This window comes from Hippoglossus stenolepis, chromosome 3 (genome assembly GCF_022539355.2).
Source record: "Hippoglossus stenolepis isolate QCI-W04-F060 chromosome 3, HSTE1.2, whole genome shotgun sequence".
Classification (NCBI taxonomy): domain Eukaryota; kingdom Metazoa; phylum Chordata; class Actinopteri; order Pleuronectiformes; family Pleuronectidae; genus Hippoglossus; species Hippoglossus stenolepis.
The window spans coordinates 30,299,890-30,317,573 of NC_061485.1; the positions used below are offsets into that span (position 1 = coordinate 30,299,890).

At 38.9% G+C, this 17,684-nt stretch overlaps 1 protein-coding gene across 2 annotated transcripts; it reads right to left on the reverse strand.

Moving 5' to 3' along the window:
• Nucleotides 1–39: 39 nt before the first annotated feature.
• camk1ga (calcium/calmodulin-dependent protein kinase IGa) lies at nucleotides 40–15,363 on the reverse strand. Of its 2 annotated transcripts, XM_035153141.2 has the most exons (13): nucleotides 15,276–15,363; nucleotides 10,549–10,660; nucleotides 9,139–9,211; nucleotides 8,086–8,211; nucleotides 7,812–7,886; nucleotides 7,125–7,263; nucleotides 6,414–6,537; nucleotides 5,909–5,984; nucleotides 4,739–4,851; nucleotides 3,105–3,183; nucleotides 2,749–2,836; nucleotides 1,510–1,856; nucleotides 40–1,157 (listed from the first exon to the last, which is right to left on the reverse strand). In XM_035153141.2, the coding sequence occupies exons 2-13, from the start codon at nucleotides 10,577–10,579 to the stop codon at nucleotides 1,094–1,096; spliced, it is 1,335 nt and encodes a 444-aa protein (XP_035009032.1). In that variant the 5' UTR covers nucleotides 10,580–10,660; nucleotides 15,276–15,363; the 3' UTR covers nucleotides 40–1,093. The 2 variants fall into 2 exon arrangements, with proteins under 2 accessions (XP_035009032.1, XP_035009033.1); XM_035153142.2 differs by lacking the exon at nucleotides 9,139–9,211.
• Between the last annotated feature and the right edge of the window lie 2,321 nt (nucleotides 15,364–17,684).

Below are 17,684 nucleotides of genomic sequence, written 5' to 3' on the forward strand. Positions count from 1 at the left end.
GGCCTGGATGCTGCTGCAGCTCTTCATTCAACACCAGACTAGTTACTGCATATTTATTGAGAAAACAATACAAAAAACAGGTGTGTGTTACTACATTTGTGAATTCATGACATCACTAGTGTTCACACCAGCTTGTGGCACTTGATAAGTTCAGTTGTTTAACAAGAGCAGCTTATGTACATATAACAGAGGCAGTGAACTCCAGGTTACTGAGTCTCAACGCAACCACCTTAAAATAAAGGTTTAACCTAAAAAGTTGAGTGGAAATTGGATTTATGATCCTTCAATGGCATCCAACTATAAAAGGAGGAATCTGTCAGAATGTAAATGTTCTTTTCAACCACTCATCCCATGGCTATCTGATTTGGTGGATGTGTTGCTGAGCTGGGTAAGTTCTCAGCTCAGTAACACATCCAGTTGTCGAAAAAATCACCAATTTCCTTAAATTTATTTTAAACTGCAAACTTCTCTTATTATCACCACAGTAACAATGTTTGATCTTGAATTGAGATGCAATTTTTGATAATATGGTCAAAAAGACAACCTGAAAACATACTGTATCCAACCACGACTGTGGCATTAAAAACTGCCAGCAAGGTCCCAACTGTCCAAACACTACAGTTAAAGGTAGATTTAAAGATTGTGTTATAGTGTAAAGCAGTAAATACCAATTTAGTGATGACTGAAAATGCTCTGAAAAAATCTGCTTTGTAAAACATCAAATAAAAGTCAGAAAATGATAAGTGTGCTTTCACATTGCATAAGCTACTCAAAATAAATATATTTTGATGGAAGTCAGTAATATGTTGGCAGTATGATACAATTGATAATTATTTTAAGAAAATAAATGTCATCTCTGTTACAGGAGTTTGTCTAAAAGCTAAGTGATGAATTCCAGCTTATGTCTGTTTTTATGTGATGTTCACTGCACACAGTCATTCCATGTGGAAGTGTTTTCTGTGATAAAGACACAGCATGTGTCTGTTTCTGCAGCCGGGAACCACAACAGACATGAAAACACTGAACACCAGATGTGTCGACACCTTCACATCAAGAAGGATCCACTGAGATTCATTTCTGGTTAACCAGCCAATCACATGAGAGAGCAGACTCCAGACTGGAGTGCATGGTCCTTCCTCTGAGCCACAGCATCCATGCTGCAACAGAATACATCACCAGGATTCATTAGAATAACAACACGGAAGACTGAGAAAATGATGAGAAGTGATAAAAACAGATGAATTTCTTTAAGAACCTTCTTTCAGAGAACTAGTTTCCCCCAGTCTAAAAATAGTGCAAACTTCCCCAGTGTAGGACTAATAAAGGATTATCTGATCTTATCTTATCTGATCTGATCTTATCTGATCTGATCTTATCTTATCAGTTGACTGTTAAAGCCTGTCTGTTAAGATTCTCTGTCATCAGGTCATGGTATCTTTACAAGTTGTACAAGTGTACGTAGACTGTTAAAGCACATTCTAGCAGCTGGAAGAGGACAGCAGCTCTTACCTCCTGGACGGCCTGAGAGAGGTGTCGCTCGCTGACTTAAAGGTATGGACTTCTCTTGACTCCTTGACGGTGAGGGCGTGACGGGGCTCACTGTGACTGGGTCTCAATAGTGGACACAGACCACTGCCTGACTCAGGATTACTGCAGGATAGATGAGTGGCAACAGGATTCCCGTTGGGGTCGAGGACAGCTGCCTCATCGGGGCAGGGTCCTAGCACCTTTAGATCATCCTGGGAGGAGGACTGCACTATGATATTTGGCATGGAGAGGGATGAAGGGGAGGACTCACTGTGGGACAGCTGCAGTTTCTTCATGTGATGGATTACTGAGGTTGCATTGAAGGCTTGCTGTTGGAAAAACACACACACACGCAAACACACACACACACACACACATGTAATACAGTAGTTGTACTTCTGACATCTAATATGACAGATTATATGTTTATGATGAACTGAGGAACGCTGCAGGAAGTCTTTAACTGGAACTGGTTAGATTTCTTGGCATTTTGCTGGTTTCAGTTTGTTGCTATTAAAATACAACCAATTATAATAAATATTATAATAACTTTATTTGTTTAGGTTTGTAACAAGGTTATAAAGTGCTTCACAAAATCCATAGCAATGCTGGTGCAAGTGCATTGCAATAGTCCAGAAGGGAAAAGACAAAGGCATGTATGAGCTTTTCTAGGTCAGGGAGAGATATATCTGATTTAATTTTGGATATATTTTGTAGGTGGAAGTAGCAGGATTTAATAACCTCAATAACATACATAAGGCTGTGACTATGTTTATACAGCACTCATACATTGGTCGAGGCAAATGGCCGCCCACATTGAGTCTGGTTCTTCTAGGTTTCTTCCAGATAACGAGGGTATTTTTCCCTGCTGCTCATTGTGGGAACTTTTGGGTTTCTCAATAATTATACATTTTTGACCTTCTATGTAAAGTGCCTTGAGATAATATATATTATGATTTGGCGCTATACAAATCAAATTAAAATGAATTGAATTCACCCTTTCACACACAAATTCATACATTGTTTCTGTATCCAACATCATTCACAAACACATATCAAATTTTGGATTCAGTATCTTGTACACTTAGATATGCAGACTGGAGGAGCCAGGAATCAAAATATGGAGCCTCTGATTAACTTCTGATAATTGTTTTCTTCCTTTTTCTCCCACACTACATCTGGATTGTTGTGTAGTAGTATCCGTGAGCCAGCAGCACCTACCTTCCACTTGGATTTGGCAAAGTTTCTCTCCATCTGTTCACAGACAGACTGATAGATGTCCAGGTCTTTAGCTGTATCTTCTGAAATCCTGCAGTCAAGCCAATGGAAATAGTAATTATATTATTATTATGATGTCATAGGTGAATAAGTAAGTCATTAATCATTGAGACATGTGGGAACCCCATTAAAGTTGCCTGTTATTAAAGGTGTGTCTGTGTTTGTGCGTGTGTGCTTGTGTGCATACGTGTGTGTGTGTGTGTGTGTGTGTGTGTGTGTGTGTGTGTGTGTGTGTGTGTGTGTGTGTGTGTGTGTGTGTGTGTGTGTGTGTGTGTGTGTGTGTGTGTGTGTGAACTAACCAGGGGTGTCTGATTGCCTGTTCAGTGGTGAAGCGCTTGGTGGGGTTTTTCTCCATCATATTCCTGATAAAGTCTTTAGCTGTTGAGACACGGTAACTGCTAATGAAAAAATGCTGCTATCATACAGTAATACACATTAGGTCTCCTACTGTGACATTATATTCAAACTAAATACAAAAAGCTAATTTATTAATGATTAACAGGTGAGTTTCACGTCACTGCTTTAATGTGAACGTTTTTCAGGAATACAAATTAAGAAACAATGGAGCACATATGACTCTCAACTCACTCGACTTGAAACATTATTATTATGAAGGTAATTGCTCTGTAACCCCATATTCAAGATCACCAAACACAAACAACAATCCATGAAATGGTATCAAATATATCATAAATATATATTATTTATGATATATTATAAACTGAACTATAAAAGCTCAAATGACAGCAAATAACAGAGAAACTCTAACCAGCTGAAAACCCAGAAACATAGTTGTGAAGAATGAACTCAACTAACAGAAAACCTGCTTGTGTGTTTAAATGAGGCAGAGCCTCAAATAGCCGCTGCATGGTATAAAAGAAGCTTTGTCGCACTGTGTCTTTCTTTGACAGGGTTAAAAGTAGGAGCCTGGAGAAGGAAGCTGGACCTTTTTCTGGTGCGGATAATCAGTCAAGGATATCCTATTTGTGTTTACAAGAACACTACAGCAGCATTTAAGTTCAAACTTGGAAACTCACAAACATTATAGAAAGTTTTTTATTCTTAACCTCTGATATACATTACACTGATTTATTGCTTCTTCACACATATTATGACTGACCCACTGTTTCTGGCCAGGGCAACTTTTACATGTTGTTCTTTTTGTGATGGCACTGTGACAGTGAGAGACAGATACTGTGTAACTGAAATAAACGGAGCAGGTCCTGCAATGTAATGTAACATCTAACATTTCCTCTTCATTGATATGTTCACAACTCATTTTTTTGTTCTACCTGTTTTTCATAGAATTAAATCTATCTTACATTTACTTCAGGTACGGAGGTTGGTTAACATGTCCCTTAACAATAATAAAAATCATTCAGGAAGATCCACCCTTACCAATTTAGCATTTAGAGTTCTTTTACCTGACCTAATCTAAAGCACCTCAGGAGAGGACGTCAGATTGACACACGGGTCCATATTAGCTTAAGCTCTAAGGTTATATAAACCAATCTTGATCTATACTTAGCTGGAGTCAATCTTAGTCATGGCACTATTTTTGTCAGAGTTTGTCAATCAGCCAGAGCTGGACTTAAATCTTTGGAAGCTCACACCAAGCTTTCAACAGTACCTTATGTTTCAGCCAGTGTGATTTCACACGGAGAAAACATAAAACTAGTAGCTTCAAAATCAACCTTTAAATTCTGTTTTTTATCATATATAAGGCACAAGGGGTACATGTCAACATGTTTAAAAAAGCTTTCTAACATTTTTTTTCACCGGAGGGGGAATTTAACCCAGGTAAAAGTTATTGTCAGTTGGCCTAACAGTGTCAAAGCACTGCATCAAAGTGAATTAATTTGTAAAACAGAAAGTGCAGGGACATTACATGTCTAAACATGTTAGAAGATTTAGTTAAGTGCTGTTTTCATACCTGACTCAGAGATGTCGTCCCAGAATGGTGAATGAAAAGCATACTCAGCTCTTCTGATCTTTGAAAACAGACGAGTTTGGTTCTCTTCAAAGAATGGAGGGTAGCCGCAGAGCCTGCAACACACAGAGAGAACTCAGCTCATCTTTTCACATCCACCTTTTGTGAATCCTTCTGGATACATTTAGCAGCTATTGTGTAGTATTTTGTTCCTGGTTACCACAATGCAAATATTCTAAATAAACTATGAACTCTGGTTTGACATATCTGCTGGGAGTTGTCTCCACAGGAAGGAGCTGACTGGTGTATGGAAAACAGCACTGCACATAGAAGCGTTAGAAGACATATTAATGTGTGCATAAATGGGTGACTGTGACTTGTACTGTAAACCACCGCCCAATCCCATTTCACTTCTTGGCCCTACCCCTTAGCCCTTTTCCCTTCGTTTTGCGCATTCACGTGTAGGGGTAGGCTGTCCCAATACCTGTTGGGACGGAGGGGTAGGGCTAAGGGGTAGGGCTAAGGGTTGGGCTTTAAACCCTTAGCCCTACCCCTCCATCCCAATACCTGTTGGGATGGAGGGGTAGGGCTAAGGGGTAGGGCTAAGGGTTGGGCTTTAAACCCTTCCAAACAGAGATTTTTCAGACCCACACTTCAGACGGAGGGGTACCCAGAACTCCTTACGAATCACCAAGCTGGGAGAGAGACCCACAAATATAGGATTTTCTCCATTAAAAAGGATTTAAAAATTACGATATTGATTATAGTATCTTAGTTTAATATCATTTCAATGTATTATGGTCACTTTTTTCACAACAACCTTTCATATCTCAAATTCGTAGGGGAAGATTTTAACCACTACCCCTTGTGACTCCGTTTCAAGGGGCAAGATAACCCTCGAAAAAACAAAGGGTAGGGGTAGGGGCAGGGCCAAGGGGTGAAATGGGATTGGGCCTTTGAGTGGTCAATAAGACTGGGAAAGCATTACATAAATACACGTTAACCAGAAGGCTCGTTTCTGACTGGGTTAGTGAAACTGAGCAATTTTCAGTGGTCGTCACTAGGTGGCACTGTAGGTGGCCATGGTAGTCTGATTTGAATGTAGGACTGACTGATGCTAATGTGGTGTATAGGGAGTGCTGTGTTGTTGTTTGAGACCAGAAATGTATTTACAGAATGTATGTGATGACTCCAATGGACCAGCAGTCCACTGCTTTGCTGTAGGGTTTCAGTGCCAGAACCTCAGGAGCTGTTGAATGAAACACAGCAGTGAGTATCATGCAGGTAACACAATGTGTATTAGCTACATCCATTTAAGTAGTTGATATATTTGCACAAATAGAGTGATATATATCCTCTGGTTATAAATACTTGGGATGTGGATACTTCTTAAAATAAAAAAATAAATTTAAGAATTTTGTTGATCAAAAATTGTTTGATCAAAACAGCTACTTTATTACATTCACGCTGTTCACACTGTCTGTAACTAATGCTTTTCATGACGTAAATCACAGTAAACTAAATATCCTTTATACTTTCATAAATTAAATGTACAGTTTTATATTAGGAGAGCAGGGGGAAAGTTGCATATAAATATAAATATATATATATATATATATATATATATATTTATATATATATGCAGCATTTCAATGATGTGTATACTCCAATAACTCACCAACATATCCTGGTGTCCCACAAGCTGTGGACATGACACCATGCTCCAACGTCTTAGACAGACCAAAGTCACTGACCATGATCTTAGCATTCTTGTCTGTGTTATAGTACAGCAGGTTTTCAGGCTGCTCAGAGACAGAGAAACAGAGAGAGAGAAAGATGGAAAGTGAAAAGAGGGAAAATATGTGTGCATGTGTGTGTGTGTGTGTGTGTGTGTGTGTGTGTGTGTGTGTGTGTGTGTGTGTGTGTGTGTGTGTGTGCGCGTGTGTGTGTGTGTGTGTGTGTGTGTGTGTGTGTGTGTGTGTGTGTGTGTGTGTGCGTGTGTGTTTAAAGGTCAGATATATGTACTCATTGACTACTTTATATAATCAAAATAACATTTTATTTCCCATGAAGTTGGTAGTTGCATAGTGAGGACAAACATAACCAACATGTCCTGCTGTAGCACTGGATGTTGACACCACACTATGCTGTGACGTCTTACACACGCCAAAATCTCTTCTCTACAGTCACCTGTTTGAACACTAGGGATCTCAAACCACCTGCCTACGTAGATGTGTGCTGATAGAACATTTTATCGAAGGATAAATATTGGCAAGGAATCTTATGCGGATACTGTATGCATCATCTTGATCACGTTAAAACTTAGACCATGTAGAAGTGTTTTTTTGTTATTCTAATTTTGTTTCATTTGCGTGTGTGTTTGTCTTACCTTGAGGTCCCTGTGTACAATGCTGTTTTCATGCAGGTAGCTGACAGCCTGCAGCACCTGCGTGATCACTGTGCTTGCATCCTTCTCGGTGTAAACTCCCTTGTCTAAAATTCGATCAAAAAGCTCCCCGCCTGACACCCTGCACACACACACACACACACACACACACACACACACACACACACACACACACACACACACACACACACACACACACACACACACACACACACACACACCACACACACACAGTGTTTCTGTATGTCTAGAGATATTGTTGCCTTGCTTAACCCTTTGACCCTGGAATCTTGGACAGAAAAGTTGAGGGCTCATGAAGCCGACACAACTTTGCTTTAAATCTTAGCAACAAAGCCACAGTTTCCAAACATAACAAATATGTCAAGTTGGATTTGGGGAAAGTGGATATAAATTATGTGTGAATATGTCACGCATGCATAAGACATCAGCTGCTGCCTGAGTTCTCCTTTCACCAGATTCCAGAAAAGTTCCATAACAACAAGGAATGTGATAATTATAGAGGTATTGGTAATAGCCAAGTTGGATTGAGCCAGGTTGAGTTAGGTGGAGAAAGCAGTTCATGTACTACATGTGTGTTCGCACAGTCAATAACTCCATCGAGTTGAGTACAAATAATCTGTGTTATTTGACAATAATAATAATACTTACAGTTGCATGACCAGGTAATAGTGTGTTCGAGTCTCATAGAAATCCTCCAATCCCACCACATTTTCATGTGTTATTCTGAAAGAGTAAGAAAGAGACTATAGAGTCACTCCCGTCCACATGTTATATGTTTACAGTGTCGCACATGCAGCTGGATATAAACTTAAACAGGTTACAGGCAAAGAGAACATCTGCTGCACTGTTCTCTGATGGCTACAACATCATGGAAACCACCTGCATGAATGTGTGAATGCGTGCATTCAAATGTGGGTTTTACCTTCTTAGTACATTGATTTCATTTTCCAGGTTGCTATGAGCAAGGTGCTTTTTCTTCAGACATTTCAGGGCATACAGGTTCCCCGTTGTCTTTTCTCTCACCATAAAAACCTCTGAAAATGACCCCCTGCACAAACACAGCAAAGACAGACACATACAGTATTCAGGTGGGGGTTAGTGGAAGGGACTGAGACAGGGAAAATGCTCAAACTAATTCAAATGACACAACTTTATTTCTTATCAGTACTTGTTATTAGTTTTTGTTTTTGACAGTCCCCAGATGAGAGGAGGATCACTTTTTCCTTTTCTTTTCTTGATTTAACAAGGTTTGAAAATGTTCTCTATTTAGACTTTACATTGATGTAGTGGTTTTTATCAGCTAAAAAAAGTTCACAGTCAGGGTGTAATCCTACTTTTTGGCCCCTAAGTCGAGCATCTGTACCAGTTCTGACCCAAAAAGTCTCAAACCCAGTCAGCCAGTCAGGGATGTGCAGGGTACAAATGCATTGTTACACTAAACTTTTTTTTGTGTGTTACCTTCAGGGTAAGATTTGTATACCGACACTAATGAAATCATTCTATTGTATTTACTTATCATTACCTCTAAACCCATCATATAACTTGAATTTATTACACCTGAATGTGAAAATCAGACAAATTGATCTGCAAAGTAACACATATGTTAACTCCAACACTTTTCAACACACACTTGCACCTGCTTATACAACCTTCATTTGTATACATTTAGTACACCCATATACCAATATAGTCAGCTAGACTCTTAATCCTATAATGATGTGGTGCTAGGATGTTCCTGCACTGCTGGTCTGACGTCAGTGCTCAGGAACAACACACACACACACACACACACACACACACACACACACACACACACACACACACACACACACACACACACACACACACACACACACACACACACACGAGAGCCTGACTCATTCACAGCCAGTCAAAGAGGGGCACATTAAGCAGCTTAGAGTGCAGGGCAGGCCTGGCGAAGTAGCACCTTCTTGTTAGGGTTCATTATACTGACCTGTGCTGATATGAAGCCAACCTGGTATCAATACATTTCTGGGAAGATCCTGACAAAGCTAATATCTCTTTCTCTGCAGAACAGGACAGACACACAGTTTGAGTACTTAAAGTTTTTTTGATGGACCATATCAGTGTGTTTACAAAGTTTGGGCCACTGCATTATACAATTGTTTAGCTAAGTGGTGTTTCTTATGACTACATGCAACATTTGTGGAGTACCCCTTTACATGGGAAAATAATCATGTTGTCTGGTTTACTGTAACTGGAAGATTTCAGTCCTGGTAAATCTGGTGACACCTGTAGTTACTGATGGTAAAAAGCAAATGTCCCAGGTTTCTGGGGGCAGCAATTCAAACTATTGTCAATTTAATAAATAAGTCAGATAATAACCTTTTTCATAATTCTGTGAGCAACCATTTCGCAGGTGCTTTACAACAAAGGTTAATATTAATGTTGAACATTATCAAGTTTATTTAACTGCTAGGTTGTAATCATGTTCATTACATGTGCAGTATATTGTGCAGCCTTAGTGTGGTTAACAATATGAAGTGCTCCACTGATTAGTTTAGCTGTGAGTAGATTACACAGATGCTATAAGAGGCTCCACTGATAAAACAAGCTCAATCTGTCACGTTCATAGTAGTCTAACTTTTACAGATGAAATCAGGGTAGTGGCTGCAACCAATTCTATAGTGGATAATGGTTTGATATTTCCTCATGGTAATAACTCATTACACAAATCTGGAGTCAAGCATGTTCCCTGGGGGAAATCTCCACCTTCAGTGAAGGCTGAATCATAAGGCTCTTTGTGCTACATCACAAGATGTAGCACAAAGAGCAGCTGGCTGTCGTTTTAACTTCAATTCATGTTGTGGTTTGGATTGTGTGAACTTGTTTTTGTCTGCTTCTGCTGCATCAGTCTGTATCTGCAGGATTTTCTGACACAGCCACTCACAAAGCATTGTACCAAGCCTTACTGCTGTCTGATGTCTGTGCCAGCTACCATCAACAAATGGGTTTTAAGTCCTGATTCCATTAAATAAAGTGTGACAAAGAAAACAACCAAATACAAACTGTTGTCAACAATCTGTTTCATAAAAACTATATCTGCTGTGATTCTCATTAGCCCCACCCCATGACTTGTAAAATCTATCAGCTCTCTGCAATATTTTCAAAATAATGGTTAAACCGGAGGGTGCTTTCAAATTGAAGCAGTCAACATGCATTTGTCAGTGAACAGTTTTGCCTTGTCCATTAATGTCAATTATATGTGAACTGAATTGTTTTTGCAATTTGCAACAATACATTTGTCTACATAACTAAAAACATGAAAGCTGCTTCAAGAGCTTCACAGAGCAATCGCATTGTCTTTCTCTCAACTGTGTGTATTTTCTGCCGGAATACTTACGATCCCATTTTCCCCTTGAAGTCAAAGACATCCCTGATGTTACTGATGCTTTTCTTCCAGCTGCAGATGATCTCCTTCCGCCCCATCTTGGCTCTGATGTTGCCGTAGACTCCTGAAGTACAGGTGACATGAATAATTGCATTTTTTTATGGGTTAAAAAACAGAAATGTAGCATTACAATTGGGAAACCATCGGTGTTAATTTAAAAACCTACGATGATTTCAGTTTTTTCAGTACCACATGAATAGGTGTCTTTTCTCATCAAAACTCCTGTACTTCAGTGCACACACTTTGCTCTTTTTCTCTGTTCCTTACATATGACCATACTTAGTAGTACATAGTTTGGCCCACAATAATTCTAATTCTGTAAAATGTAGCTTCTTTTTACAATGTAGTTAACTACTTTAACATGTCACCAAGAGCTTAGGGTTTGGGTCAGGACTTGCTCCATGTGGAAAGTTTCCCTACATAACTTTTGTTATGATATTGTGCTACATAAATAAACTATAATTACTTCAGAGCACATCTTCAAGTGCAACATCAAACATATATTTTACCGAAAAAGGTTCATTAGTCCAGAGAGTTCTAAAGGGCAGGACCCCAATAAAACTAAAGAATGCAAGGCTGTGTGATATAGAATTAAGGACATACTGTATAAATGTAAGGCTCACGAAAGGCTGAGCTACAAATGTCATGGTCTTATCTACCCATCAGAGTTTCATATGCAGCTACTATAATTATCAGGAAATTCCTGTCTGTCTCTTCTTTGTTTCCTGATGAGCACAATTGCCGTTTGTATACATCCCAGACCACAGAAGGAATTTGATGTGAAGGATCTCATGGGCATTAAGGAGACCTTATAGTCGACCATTAACTCAATACAATCATGTATGAATGTCGAAAATTCCTGACTTTTAACACATTTTTATAACACGAGTATTGATGTGCCCTCATTTCTACATCTTCACCAGGCTTTATTAAGTATAATATATTCTATTAATGATTTTATCAATTTTGTGGCTGTGTGTGCCACCCATGACATGTAATTTCCTTTCACTTACATATTGGCCCACACCTACTCTGGAATTACTATTGAAAAACCCATCACTATGCCCAAGTTTTAGTCCCAAGCCTGTTGAGTGACATTGGAGAGCTACACTACTGCATAACATGGAACAACACATGGGTATGTTGTGACTTTTCTCAGAAGAAAATAAAAGTATTTCAGGCAGGGCAGTAGTCATAATAGTCATTGGGGGGGACATGTCTCCCCCCAATGTTTAAATCTGGTCAAATTGTCCCCCCCAATAAAATTAATTGTAAACTGACGATGAATGATAATAATAAAACTGTTATGCTATGACGACAAGCAAAAATGCACTGCTGTCCGAAATGGTCACTGTGAAACTTTGAACGATTAAGGAATTACGGTGTAGGGCAGCTAATATACTGTTTCTGGCAGCTCTGCATGCGGTTTGTCCAATATCATTTTTCCACCAACGTGAACCATGTTCCAGTCCAGGCTGGTGCTGGTGCTGGTTCGCAGTTGCTTTTCCACAGGCCAGTGCCATTCAAAGAGCCACGTCATGACGTCCCTGTATACGTACTTTAAACACCACAACAAAAACAGCGGCGGATACAACTCATTTTAATGAGTGTTGCTTGTGGCTATGCTCTCCTGTTTTCGAGCATACACAGATATCCAAACACAACTGGTCCAGCATATTTTTGCTGCCCATCGCGATCGCTATGGACAGCAATCAACCCTCAGAAATGTTGGCAGACATTAACGTAATTTGTTTTTATGAATACTATTCACTAGTTGCATAAGACGCCGTTCTACTACTTCTGGTTTGAGGACGGTGTGCACAACCGTTTCCGGTTCAGGACACCGGTCAGTGACAAGACAAAAAACTAAATTACTTTCTATACACTGTGTCTCCAGGATCTACCATAGATCACAGTTAAAAACACTCATGTTCACTTCTATTGCTAACGTTATGCAACAGCTATCGTTTTCCAGGTCTTTCCACCGGAAACAGTTAAGCTCACTACGCATATCCAGAAGTTGAGAGATGCCATCTTGTGCACAGGGCATATTAGCAGCCACTCATTCACCTCAACATGGGAGTGGATAAAATGTTTGCTTTGTACAAAATGTATGTTTATTGTTTTTGCAACAATCAAAAACAAAGTCCAGAATATTCTCCAGAATATCCTCAAAGGTACTGCATGCTCAAAAAATATGCTGAAAGCATAACATGGCAAACTCAAGCCCAACAAGAAACAACAGATGGGCATATGGACAATGGTAATCGGCCTGCAAGCTGTATCCACCCATTTAGCTATCGCTGTTGAAAGTTTGTTTCTTGTGGAGTTGTCCATGCGTGAGGGAGGGGAGAAGAGAGAGGAGAAATGACTGGAGAGGAGGAGAGGAGAGATGAACTGGAGAGGAGAGGAGAGAGGAGAAGAGATAGGAGAGGACAAGAGTGGAGTGGATAGGAGGGGAGGAGGAGAGAAGGAGAAAAGATGACTGAAGAGAAGGTTAGTGTAGGATCAATCAAAACCAATTTGTTAAACCTTTTGCTAAAATAACTGTACTTGTGTTCATAGATCTATAGCAATGCATATATTTCTGTTCATTGTTTAAAACATTGTTGGCCATAATCTTTTTGCTGTCTTATGTCTTGAGTCTAATGTATACATTCTAATTTGAAGATATGTATATTATATATATGTATATATTTTTTTTTTATAAAAAAATGAATATATAAAGTTGTATAAAATTCACATAAACATGTTTATATTACCAAGCACACATTAGACTTACAATACCATATTAAACATTGTTTTAAATAACTAAATACATTAAAATTCATCTCATGTGTTCATAATGAGTTAACCCAATGTTCACATCATGACTACGGCCTTGATTACAGGTATTTCTGTCCCCTCCCATTCAGACTGAGACTAGAAGGGCCAATAACAACAATGTATCTAAAATGGGTTGGATTTTCATATGATGAGTGACAGAGAAGCATGACTGAAAAAATTTTTAACACTAATGTGAGAGGTCAACATCGTAACAACAAGTAACAAACTAACTGACAATATATTTTCTCTAAAAGAAGAACAAACAACTGCATATAATGAGTTTAATTATGCGTTACGTGGCAGATCTCAACTCTCAGATTGACCCATTCGGTCCGGTGATACCAGGCTAATAACCTGATCACAATAGAGGTTCCCAAGTAGGCTACCAGAATATTAGTGGCTAACAAAATAAAGAGCTTGTAAACAAGGTTTCCACATTATTATTCATTGTATATTCAAAGAGGACTCAAACCTGAACATGTGAAAAATATTCAGAAAAGACATGATAATATTGAGTGAAAAGAAACAGGCCTAAGCCTCTATACTAAACCAGAGGGGAGCATGCTCTGGAGGGGAAGAGCACTGTGCTCATTGTTGCAAGCAGAAGGTATAGGGATATAACAACATCCAAGGATCCACTGCAAGTGCAGGTGCAGCCGCTGGAGGTATTAGGCTATAAATAGAAACAAATCCCAATCCAGATGACTGAAATTGTCCCACTTCCCCATCAACTGACCCGACAATTGATCTTTGATGTCTCATTCCAAAGCTCTATTTTCCCCTCTATGTCTCCTGTGTTGCTCTTTTCAAATGCAGATGTTTTGTGTACAAGTCTGTCCTCATAAATATGCCTCACTAAAAGCCTTTCCCTGACCCTAACCCTTTCCTGCTCCATGGCCATCAAATATGTCAGCCCACCTTCGTCGAGTGTCCTGCATAAACAGTTGCATGTGCTTGACTGAGGTCAGTTCTCACATATGCTTTACATTGAGTAAAGCCCATTTGTACCTATCAGTTACACAAGCGTCAGAAAAGCAGTGGATTAGAGAGGTAAATAACAGTGGTTGGTTAATCTTCTCAGCCATCCCTAATCTCCTCCATGCATCTCATCTCCTGAATTCCTTCCTTGTGTCTGTTGAGGGAACAGATTAGTGACTGATTCCCTGACAGGATGAAAACTGGGTTCATTTTTAAATCCTGGCCATGACACGGCAATGAACTTCGACCTTCCAAATTTTTTTTAAATGTAATGATAGTATAGTAAGTTATGAAATTCTCAATTGTTACTATCTCATAAAAAGTCACATTTTAAATTACTTTCTGATGCATAAAACCCAAGAGCAGAATATTTCCCAAATATCTCGACTGATTTATCCCTACTTTGTAACCTGGTAGAAAGATGTTATAGAAAATTTTGAATTTTGCAAGGACAACTTCCATTCATGCATTAGTCACAAGGGAAAATAAACTTGTCAATCTCTCTTCTTATAACTCTGCTGACACCCCATTTCGCTAACATTCAGCAATACAGTTTTCATTTAAGCAATCAAGCAACTTTAAGAACCCAAAACTTCAGGGCTACATATGATAAAGATTTAGGCGACAACACTTAACACTTGTTCTTTAGTGATTATAAGACGCAATACACGCAGACACACGCGCACACAACTGGCTGTGGCTGTGTTAAAACTTTCCACAGAGGATTCTTGTGAATGAAGACTATACCTTTTGGTTATATATCATCTTACAATGTTGCTTTCTAGTACCAGTTTGGTATCTGTGATGGTTCAAGTTTAAACATCCATTAAATAACTCTATGTAGAAAAACACATAATAAGAAAGATGGTGTGTACCTGAGGAGCGGTGCAGAGCTGGCTCAGTCGAGGTATCCGTGGATGAACCTGACTGTCTCCAGCAGATTACAGCTCCTCACGGCCGGCGGGCGGAGCCTCGTCTATTCATCTCCTCAGCATAATTACACAACGTGCCACACTCTGCAGCGCCACCTGGCGGTCAAAGAGAGCTGAGACATCCTCTCTGCCATTCAGCGCCCTCTCCACTCAGCTCGCTCTCCACTAATACAATCTGATGTGCTTAGTGATTCGAAGTTGAGTGGTCCTGCAAGTGATGATTCATCTAATTGCTTATCAACAAATCAATCAATCAACTTCATTTGAGCAGCACATTTCATACAGTCAGTAAAGTTCAAAGTACTTCAGTGATGACTGATGTAGCGAGAAATTAAGACTTAATAACTGAAGACTATAATTAAGTGAAATAAACTACAAATCCGTTAAAATAGATTAAAAAAGACAAAACAAATTTTAAAGAAATCTCTGAAAATGAATTATATAGATTTTAAGGTTTGTTAGGAGTAATGATAAAATACAAAAAAACATATACTACTACTACTACTACTAATAATAATAATAATAATAATAATAATAATAATAATAATAATAAAAACAATAATAATAACAATAATAATAACAGTAATATATTAGGGTTATTTTTCAGCCCTTCCATCTGCTCTTAGGTCGTCAACAGATTTGTTCTAGGGGCTTGGACCATAAATGTTTATCTCATCAGGCCTGAGGATCAGGATCCACAAGTAGGAGATGGGAAATATTGTTTTCTCCTAGGAGAGGGTCTTCTGTACTAACTTGCTGTGGATGTGGCTCTGATAGAGATATAGATCTAAGGAGCCAGGGATCTAAGGTTAGCTCATCCAGTCTGCATGAATCGTGCATCATGGGCAAAATACTGAACCCCAATTGCCACACACATTACAGTGTGTGAATGGTGTGTGATAACAAAAGAGTAAAGCATATATTAGTGCTGTGTGAATGGGTAAAAGTGGCTTGTACTGTAAAGCACTTTGAGTGGTCAATAAGACTAGACAAATTAATTTACCACTGAACATGGATGGATGGGAAATTTGAATTTAAAGAATTTCCTGAAACCAAGTGAAACAAAAAGCATACATTTTTTTGTTTCAGCTTTAGTATCTGAAGCTATCTGATAAAATGCATTGTCTGGTACATCCCTTCAAACTGTCCATCATAACTGGGCCTGTTGTTCAGTCATCTATTTTTCTGCAGTCAACAAATATTTCAGTTGACTTTGAAAATGGACACATATGCTGCATAACAGTGAACAACAGCAGCCATTGAAACAGCAAAAGTATATTACTGTTTGTGATTATGTCATACACATACAGACAGCACACCTGCCATAAAGGTAACATCATATGACCGTTAGCTCTTTAGTTTCTAATGATGCTGATTTGTGATGATAACGTGTGTGTGTGTGTGTGTGTGTGTGTGTGTGTGTGTGTGTGTATAATATGCCTGTGTGTCTGCAATCTTCACAGCTGGTCAGTTGTTAACCACCCTTGTCAACTCACAATCTTACAATGTGTAAAAACATATGGCAAATACATATTGATAATGCTAGATTTTTTTTAATGGATGTATTTATATATAACGCTTTTCTAGTCTTATCAACCACTCAATGAGTTTTTCAGTACAAGTTACAGAGACAGACAATTGCTTTGGTTCAAACATAGATCGAATTGAGATATACGGATCCTGTATCGTGTTGGCATCTGATAGTGGTGGTGGACCACGATCGAGGTGGCAGCTGATGGTGGATCCTAATGGCGGCAGTGGACAATGACTGAGGACTATAGTGGCATCCGATCTTGATGGTGGATCATGATCGTGGTGGCTGCTGACCGTGGACTATGAATACAACAAGACTGCTTGATATATAATATTTCTCCTCAGATACTCGACCATTACTGACAATAATCCATCAATTCATTGACCTTCCATTATGCTACAAAGTGTTTATTCTAATCAAAGCTGCAAATACCCTTATCTTTCTGATGTTCTCCTTTACACTTGACATCTATTGCACTTCTGTCCGTCCTGGGAGAGGGATCCCTCACATGTGGCTCTCTCTGAGGTTTCTACGTTCTTTTTACCCTGTTAAAAAAGTTTGTCCTTACTCTTGTTGAGGGTTAAGGGCAGAGGATGTCACACCTTGTTAAAGCCCTATGAGACAAATTGTGATTTGTGAATATGGGCTATACAAATAAAATTTGATTGATTGATTGATATACATCATTTATGTAACTGTCCTGTGGCAACAGTGCAGACCCCAACCTAGGGGTCCAAAATAGGAATTTGTTGTACCTTAATTTTTGTTAAATAGTTTTACTTTTCATGTTATAAATGTGCACATTGATCATTAAAATT

Coding starts and splice junctions, on each gene's coding strand:
- camk1ga (XM_035153141.2), bottom strand. CDS start 10,579: ATGTCTTTGACTTCAAGGGGAAAATGGGATC. Junction 8,212..9,138: donor TTGGCTTCATATCAGCACAG/GTCAGTATAATG, acceptor GTGTTTGTGCAG/GGGGTCATTTTCAGAGGTTT. Junction 7,887..8,085: donor GAAATCAATGTACTAAGAAG/GTAAAACCCACA, acceptor TTACTCTTTCAG/AATAACACATGAAAATGTGG.